Raw genomic sequence first — 9,582 nt, forward strand, 5'->3', positions numbered from 1 at the left:
TTTCCTGCCTCCAGCGTGTCCAAACCCTTAACAATCTTATATGTTTCAATGAGAAAACCTCTCATCCTTCTAAACTCCAGAGTGTACAAGCCCAGCTGCTCCATTCTCTCAGCATATGACAGTCCCGCCATCCCGGGAATTAACCTGGTGAACCTACGCTGCACTCCCTCAATGGCAAGAATGTCCTTCCTTAAATTAGGGGACCAAAACTGCACACAATACTCCAGGTGTGGTCTCACCAGGGCCCTGTACAACTGCAGAAGGACCTCTTTGCTCCTATATGCTGAGAAAATGGAGTGGCTGGGCTTGTACACTCTGGAGTTTAGAAGGATTAGAGGGGATCTTACTGAAACATATAAGATTGTTAAGGGTTTGGCAGGAAGAGGCAGGAAACATGTTCCCGATGTTGGGGTAGTCCAGAACCAGGGGCCACACACAGTTTAAGAATAAGGGGTAGGCCATTTAGAACGGAGACGAGGAAAAGAAAATTCCCCCAGAGAGTTGTGAGTCTGTGGAATTCTCTGCCTCAGAGGGCAGTGGAGGCCGGTTCTCTGGATACTTTCAAGAGAGAGTTAGATAGGGCTCTTAAAAGTTTTTTCTCACCTCGGTCTTAAATGGCCACCCCTTTATTCTAAGACTGAAGGTGTGTCCAATCCAACATTTTCTCCTTCGAGTTTGTAAGTCAATGGGCTCCTGGCTTGTTCTTTTCCACAGATCCACCTTGCTGTCTCTCCACCAGATGTTAAGTATTCTCCTAAGGCAGGTGTTAGTGAATGCTTGCAGCCTGTTTGTGGTCGGGTTTGTTGTTTTCCATGTCTCTGATCCCATACAGCATCACCTTTGTCTCATTTGAGCTAAAGATGCATATTTTGGTGTTGATTGAGATGTGTTTTGAGCTCCAGATCTTCCTGAGCATGTTCAGCACCACCCTAGCCTTATTGATTCTACTTTTGTGTCTGGTTCTGCCCCTCCGGTGATGTCCACCACACTGCCTAGGTATGTGAATGTTTCTCCCTCCTCTAGACAGTTAGATAGAGCTCTAGGGGCTAGTGGAATCAAGGGATATGGGGAGAAGGCAGGCACGGGTTATTGATTGGGGATGATCAGCCATGATCAAAATGAATGGCAGTGCTGGCTCGAAGGGCCGAATGGCCTCCTCCTGCACCTATTGTCTATTGTCTATTGATATGGGGAGAAGGCAGACACGGGTTATTGATTGGGGACGATCAGCCATGATCACAATGAATGGCGGTGCTGGCTCGAAGGGCCGAATGGCCTCCTCCTGCACCTATTTTCTATGTTTCTGTGTTTCTATCTTCTATAACATGGTTCATGAGTAGTAAACATGAGGTGGAAACATTACCCACCAATGGACAGCCAAATTAAATGTCAGGTAGTTATGGGTGGAGATTGGGCAGTGTAGGAACTTGTTCCTCATGAGGGCCGCAGTTAGGACTTTCTATTGCCTGTTGCCCGATGTGGCCTTTCCCTTCAGCTACCACCAAGCCTTCTCTGGATACTTTCAAGAGAGAGCTAGATGGGGCTCTTAAAGATAGTGGAGTCAAGGGATATCGGGAGAAGGCAGGCACGGATTATTGATAGGGGACGATCAGCCATGATCACAATGAATGGCGGTGCTGGCTCGAAGGGCCGAATGGCCTCCTCCTGCACCTATTTTCTATGTTTCTACGTGGAAACAGGCCCTTCGGCTCAGGGAGTCTGTATTGGCCAGTGATCACCTCATACATTAACACTATCCAACACCTCCGGGACAATTTACAATCCACATATATCATTTAGTGTCCAAATCAGCAATCCCTCCCAGTGAAGGTAGAATCCGGAGCACCCAGAGAAAACCCACGCGGTCACAGAGAGGACACACAAACTCGGTAAAGACAGCACCCGTAGTCAGGAACGAACCTGTGTCACTGACACTGTGAGACAGCAACTCTACCAATACATAGAAACATAGACAATAGGTGCAGGAGGAGGCCGTTCGGCCCTTCGAGCCAGCACCGCCATTCATTGTGATCATGGCTGATCATCCCCTATCAATAACCCGTGCCTGCCTTCTCCCCATATCCCTTGACTCCACTAGCCCCTAGAGCTCTATCTAACTCTCTCTTAAATCCATCCAGTGACTTGGCCTCCACTGCCCTCTGTGGCAGGGAATTCCACAAATTCACAACTCTCTGGGAGAATAAGTTTTTTCTCACCTCAGTCTTAAATGGCCTCCCCTTTATTCTAAGACTGTGGACCCTGGTTCTGGACTCGCCCAACATTGGGAACATTTTTCCTGCATCTAGCTTGTCCAGTCCTTTTATAATTTTATATGTTTCTATAAGATCCCCCCGCCCTCATCCAACATGTTTCCTGCCTCTAGTGTGTCCAAGCCCTTAACAATCTTATATGTTTCAATGAGATACCCTCTCATCCTTCTAAACTCCAGAGTGTCCAGTCCGCCACTGCATATGACAGTCCCGCCATCCCGGGAATTAACCTTGTAAACCTACGCTGCACTCCCTCAATAGCAAGAATGTCCTTCCGCAAATTAAGGGACCAAAACTGCACACAATACTCCAGGTGTGGTGTCACTAGGGCTCTGTACAACTGCAGAAGGACCTCTTTGCTCCTATATTCGATTCCTCTTGTAATAAAGGCCAACCTGCCATTCGCTTTCTTCACTGCCTGCTGTACCTGCATGCTTACTTTCATAGACTGATGAACAAGGACCCCCAGATCCTGTTGTACTTCCCCTTTTCCCGACTTGACGCCATTCAGATAGTAATCTGCCTTCATGTTTTTGCTACCAAAGTGGATAACCTCACATTTATCCACATTAAACTGCATCTGCCCACTCCCCCAACCTGTCCAAGTCACCCTGCATCCTCATAGCATCCTCCTCACAGTTCACACTGCCGCCCAGCTTTGTGTCATCTGTAAATTTGCTAATGTTACTTTGAATCCCTTCATCCAAATCATTGATGTATATTGTAAATAGCTGCAGTCCCAGCACCGAGCCTTGCGGTACCCCACTAGTCACTGCTGGTCCCAGCACCGAGCCTTGCAGCACCCCACTAGTCACTGCTGGTCCCAGCACCGAGCCTTGCGGTACCCCTCTAGTCACTGCTGATCCCAGCACCGAGCCTTGCGGTACCCCACTAGTCACTGCTGGTCCCAGCACCGAGCCTTGCGGCACCCCACTAGTCACTGCTGGTCCCAGCACCGAGCCTTGCGGTACCCCTCTAGTCACTGCTGATCCCAGCACCGAGCCTTGCGGTACCCCACTAGTCACTGCTGGTCCCAGCACCAAGCCTTGCGGTACCCCACTAGTCACTGCTGGTCCCAGCACCTAGCCTTGCGGTACCCCACTAGTCACTGCTTGTCCCAGCACTACCTGCTGTACCTCAATGTATAGCCTTTCCGGTTGTGTAGCACGCAACAAAAAATCTTTTCACTGTACATAGAAACATAGAAACATAGAAATTAGGTGCAGGAGTAGGCCATTCGGCCCTTCGAGCCTGCACCGCCATTCAATATGATCATGGCTGATCATCCAACTCAGTATCCCGTACCTGCCTTCTCTCCATACCCTCTGATCCCCTTAGCCACAAGGGCCACATCTAACTCCCTCTTAAATATAGCCAATTAACTGGCCTCGACTACCCTCTGTGGCAGAGAGTACCAGAGATTCACCACTCTCTGTGTGAAAAAAGTTCTTCTCATCTCGGTTTTAAAGGATTTCCCCCTTATCCTTAAGCTGTGACCCCTTGTCCTGGACTTCCCCAACATCGGGAGCAATCTTCCTGCATCTAGCCTGTCCAACCCCTTAAGAATTTTGTAAGTTTCTATAAGATCCCCTCTCAATCTCCTAAATTCTAGAGAGTATAAACCAAGTCTATCCAGTCTTTCTTCATACCTCGGTACACATGAAAATAAACTAACTAATAAACCTACGTTCCCTGACAGCAGTGTGGAAAAGTCCATGTAGGTGGCTCACCACTAGATTCTCAAGGGCTTTAGGAGTTGGGCAATAAAGGCTGGCATGGCCAGTGATGCCCATGTCCCATAAATGCATCCAAATTTCGTGACATTTTCAAATTTGTATGCTTGACTTAATACAGGATTTTAAAGAACCAGCATGCAAGATTTATTCGGTAAGTCGAACAGGCACTATAGAACAACAAGCTCATACGACAGTCAGCACACCAGCCCTCCTCCCATGTGGGAAACAAACGCCTTGTACAATGCCAGTGGAGAAAATAAAATGCCATTTTTTTTACGGCCCACCCAATTCTTTTGTCCTTTGTTTTTCGCCAGGGAATTAGACGCGGGGAGGTTGTGTGTGTGTGTGTGTGTGTGTGGGGACACGGCGCAGCATCTGAAACGCCACACAAGGTGAGAGACGGGCGAGAGAAGGCTAGAGAATCAGGAAAAATCGCGGGACCCGACGTTCAGAAACAGGCAAAGGACATCAGAAATTAGGAAGAGATAGAACTGATCTGATCGGAGAATTGATGTTCATTAATTCTAGGGGGCAGAATTAGTCCATTCGGCCCATCGAGTCTACTCTGCCATTCAATCGTGGCTGATCTATCAATAGACAATAGACAATAGGTGCAGGAGTAGGCCATTCGGCCCTTCGAGCCAGCACCACCATTCAATGTGATCATGGCTGATCATCCCCAATCAGTAACCCGTTCCTGCCTTCTCCCCATATCCCCTGACTCTGCTATCTTTAAGAGCCCTATCTAACTCTCTCTTGAAAGTATCCAGAGAACTGGCCTCCACCGCCCTCTGAGGCAGAGAATTCCCCAGACTCACCACTCTCTGGGTGAAAAAGTGTTTCATCGTCTCTGTTCTAAATGGCTTACCCCTTATTCTTAAACTGTGTGTGGCCCCTGGTTCTGGACTCCCCCAACATCAGGAATATGTTTCCTGCCTCTAGTGTGTCCAAACCCTTAATAATCTTATATGTTTCATTAGATGCCCTCTCATCCTTCTAAACTCCAGAGTGTACAAGCCCAGCTGCTCCATTCTCTCAGCATATGACAGTCCCGCCATCCTGGGAATTAACCTTGTGAACCTACGCTGTACTCCCTCAATAGCAAGAATCTATCTATCCTTCTCAACCCCATTCTCCTGCTTTCTCCCCATAACCCCGCACTAATCAACAATCTGTCAATCTCTGCCTTAAAACATATCAATTGACTCGTTGGCTTCAGTGGCAACGAACTCTACAGATTCACCACCCTTGACGCAACTAAATTCCTCCTCCTCTCCTTTCTAGTGAACGTCCTCTTATTCTGAGGCTGTGCCCTCTGGTCCTACACTCTACAGAGGGATCTTGCCCTCCAAGTCCATAACGTTCCTGAAAATAGCGACACAAGTAGATAGAGAGGCAAAGATGGCATGTGGTCTGCTCCCTATCACTGGTCGGGGCTGAGGAGTCTAAAGAGATAGGAAGTAAATAGAGGCAGGAAGTGAATAGAGACAGGAGGTTATTAGAGGCAGGAAGTGAATAGAGACAGGAAGTGAATGGAGACAGGAAGTGAATGGAGACAGGAAGTGAATGGAGACAGGAAGTGAATAGAGGCAGGAAGTGAATAGACGCAGGAAGTGAATAGACAGGAAGTGAATAGAGACAGGAAGTGAATGGAGACAGGAAGTCAATGGAGACCGGAAGTCAATGGAGACAAGAAGTCAATGGAGACAGGAAGTGAATAGAGACAGGAAGTGAATAGACGCAGGAAGTGAATAGAGGCAGGAAGTGAATAGACGCAGGAAATGTATAGAGACGGGAAGTGAATAGAGACAGGAAGTGAATAGAGACGGGAAGTGAATAGAGGCAGGAAGTGAATAGACGCAGGAAGTGAATAGAGACAGGAAGTGAATAGAGACGGGAAGTGAATAATGCAGTGTATAGGTATGTGATCAGACTGTATTTAGGAATTTGTCCTACAGTTCTGGTCACCCTATTGGAGGGAGGTCGCGGAGGCTTTGGAATAGGGTGCAGATGAATGTTAGCTTAGATTAGGGAGGTATTAGCTGGAGAGAAAGAGAGAGATTCGACAGACCACTGTTGTATGTAAAGAGGTGGCATGTGGTTGGATGCTGGAATGTTACAGTCAAACATTGAAGGCCACATTTAAGCTGAAAGCCAGTATACCTTCACAATAGCAATGATGTTGGTATTGGTGGTGTACCAGGTGGTGTACCAGGTGGTGTACCAGTTGGCGTACCAGGTGGTATACCAGTCGGTGTACAGTTGGTATACTAGGTGGTGTACCAGTTGGTGTACCAGTTGATGTGCCAGGTGGTGTACCAGGTGGTGTACCAGTGTGAACCAACTTGTGTACACTCGGTGTACCAGTTGGCGTACCAGGTGGTATACCAGTCGGTGTACAGTTGGTATACTAGGTGGTGTACCAGTTGGTGTACCAGTTGATGGGCCAGGTGGTGTACCAGTTGGTGTACCAGTTGATGTACAGCAGGTGTACCAGGTGGTGTACCAGTTGATGTACCAGTTGATGTACCAGTTGGTGTTCCAGGTGGTGTACCAGTTGATGTACCAGGTGGTATACTAGTCGGTGTACAGTTGGTATACTAGGTGGTGTACCAGGTGGTGTACCAGGTGGTGTACCAGGTGGTGTACCAGTTGATGTACAGCAGGTGTAACAGGTGGTGTACCAGTTGGCGTACCAGGTGGTATACTAGTCGGTGTACAGTTGGTATACTAGGTGGTGTACCAGGTGGTGTACCAGGTGGTGTACCAGTTGATGTACAGCAGGTGTACCAGGTGATGTACCAGTTGATGTACCAGTTGATGTACCAGTTGATGTACCAGTTGGTGTACCAGTTGATGTACAGCAGGTGTAACAGGTGGTGTACCAGTTGGCGTACCAGGTGGTATACTAGTCGGTGTACAGTTGGTATACTAGGTGGTGTACCAGGTGGTGTACCAGTTGATGTACAGCAGGTGTACCAGGTGGTGTACCAGTTGATGTACAGCAGATGTACCAGGTGGTGTACCAGTGTGAACCAACTTGTGTACACTTGGTGTACCAGCGTGACTTCAGCCCTCCAGTGAGCTGGGACTCGGTTAGTCGTGCGATCGCTGGCTCCGGTTCTCTGATGAGCTTTTTTGTGTCTGCCCCCCTTCTCCTTCAGCTCCCGCCTCTCTCACCATGGACCCGAGTACAGCCCACCCGTTGCTAATCCTGTCCGAAGACCGCACCAGCGTGAAGCTGGGCGACAAGGCGCGGTCAGAGTTGCCGGAGGCCAGCAACGACCGAGAGGTCAGCGTGCTGGGGGCCATGGGCTTCTCGTCCGGCCGCCACTACTGGGAGGTGAACGTGGGCAACAAGACGGCGTGGGACCTGGGGCTGGTGAAGGATGTGGTGCGCAAGCGGGGCTCACGTTCGGCGCAGGACACGGGGTTTTGGGTGCTCACCCTCAAGAACGGCAGCGAATACTGGATCACCACCGCCACGCCCACGCGTATCTCCGTCAACTCCAAGCCCAGGAAGGTCGGCATGTACTTGGACTATGAGGGCGGGCAGCTGTCGTTCTACAACGCCAGCAACATGGCCACCCTCTTTACTTTCATTGACAGTTTCACCGGCAAGGTCTTCCCGTACTTCAGTCCCGGCAACAATGAGGACAGGAAGAATTCCGAACCGCTCATCATCGTTCAATTCAAGAACCATTAAACCAGCCACCCACCAAAATTCCTGCTCCCCTCATCTTCAATGCGCCGCTTCCTTCTAATCCACCCAGGGGCTAATATAGTGTGCACGCTGCCTCTCCCCCCACCCAACCCAACCCCGCTGGTCCCACCCATCCCCCTTCTAGCCCCCTGCTAGCCCCTCGCCTGAACGGCTGGCTATTTAGAGGGTTGGATTGCCCCTACTCCACCCGCCTCTTGTCTGTCGACAGGTGGCTCTGGCTATCTTAGGCTTGGAAATGTGTGAACAATTGTACTTATTTGGGAACACCCCCTCCCCCCCCCCCTCTCAAATAAGAGCAGAAACTGCAATAGACAATCTAGCCCTAAATATGGGCGGGGGTTGCAATAAAATATGGATTCATATTCATTGAGCAAGGGTGGAATTTCATCCTTTGAAATGTCTAAATGGCAGTTGTACAGGGCCCTAGTGAGACCACCCCTGGAGTATTGTGTGCAGTTTTGGCCTGTTGGCCTTCACAACAAGAGTATAGAAAGCAAAGAGGTCCTTCTGCAGTTGTACAGGGCCCTAGTGAGACCACACCTGGAGTATTGTGTGCAGTTTTGGTCTCATAATTTGAGGAAGGACATTCTTGCTATTGAGGGAGCCCAGCGTAGGTTCACCAGGTTAATTCCCGGGATGGCGGGACTGTCATATGCTGAGAGAATGGAGCGGCTGGGCTTGTACACACTGGAGTTTGGAAGGATGAGAGGCGATCTCATTGAAACAATATAAGATTGTTAAGGCCTTAGACACACTAGAGGCAGGAAACATGTTCCCGATGTTGGGGGAGTCCAGAACCAGGGGCCACAGTTTAAGAATAAGGGGTAAGCCATTTAGAACGGAGACGAAGAAACACTTTTTCTCACAGAGAGTTGTGAGTCTGTGGAATTCTCTGCCTCAGAGGGCGGTGGAGGCCGGTTCTCTGGATGCTTTCAAGAGAGAGTTAGATAGAGCTCTTAAAGATAGCGGAGTCAGGGGATATGGGGAGAAGGCAGGAACGGGGTACTGATTGGGGATGATCAGCCGTGATCACATTGAATGGCGGTGCTGGCTCGAAGGGCCGAATGGCCTACTCCTGCACCTGTGGTCTATTGTCTATTGTCTAATGTGTAGAAAGACACTGCAGATGGTGGTTTGAACCGAAGATAGACACTAAAAAGCTGGAGTAACTCAGCGGGACAGGCAGCATCTCTGGATAATGTTACAGCCCTGTGATATGAATATTGATTTCTCCAACTTCAAATAACCCCTGCATCTTCTCTCTCTCTCTCTCCATCCCTCCCCCACCCAAGTCACACATGCTTCAAAGTCGTCTTGTTGAGTATCATTGTCTTCTCATTCTCAACTAGTAAACAGCGAACAATGGCCTATTTCCCTTATCATCATGACTTTGTTTGCATATCTTTCATTCCTTTGTTCTATATCTCGCTACATCACCGTCTATATCCCTCGTTTCCCTCTCCCCCGACTCCCAGTCTGAAGAAGAGCCTCGTCCCGAAACGTCCCCCATTCCTTCTCTCCACAGATGCTGCCTGCCCCGCTGAGTTACTCCAGCACTCGGTGAAACGTCACCTATCCATGTTCTCCACAGATGCTGCCTGACCCGCTGAGTTACTCCAGCACTCTGTGAAACGTCACCTATCCATGTTCTCCACAGATGCTGCCTGACCCGCTGAGTTACTCCAGCACCCTGTGAAACGTCACCTATCCATGTTCTCCACAGATGCTGCCTGACCCGCTGAGTTACTCCAGCACTCTGTGAAACGTCACCTATCCATGTTCTCCACACAGATGCTGCCTGACCCGCTGAGTTACTCCAGCACTCTGTGAAACGTCACCTATCCATGTTCTC

The 9,582-nt window shown here is 49.2% G+C and overlaps 1 protein-coding gene across 1 annotated transcript in view; it reads left to right on the top strand.

The window, feature by feature from the left end:
• LOC116970262 (zinc-binding protein A33-like) overlaps nucleotides 1-7,721 on the top strand; it is a 15,087-nt gene extending 7,366 nt beyond the window's left edge. Inside the window, exon 6 of the mRNA XM_033016939.1 lies at nucleotides 7,171-7,721. Coding sequence (XP_032872830.1) covers nucleotides 7,171-7,712 — 542 coding nt within the window. The 3' untranslated portion in view covers nucleotides 7,713-7,721. The remainder of the gene's footprint in view (nucleotides 1-7,170) is intronic.
• The last annotated feature ends 1,861 nt before the right edge of the window (nucleotides 7,722-9,582 follow it).

Source organism: Amblyraja radiata, unplaced genomic scaffold (genome assembly GCF_010909765.2).
Source record: "Amblyraja radiata isolate CabotCenter1 unplaced genomic scaffold, sAmbRad1.1.pri scaffold_686_ctg1, whole genome shotgun sequence".
In the NCBI taxonomy this organism is placed as follows: Eukaryota; Metazoa; Chordata; class Chondrichthyes; order Rajiformes; family Rajidae; genus Amblyraja; species Amblyraja radiata.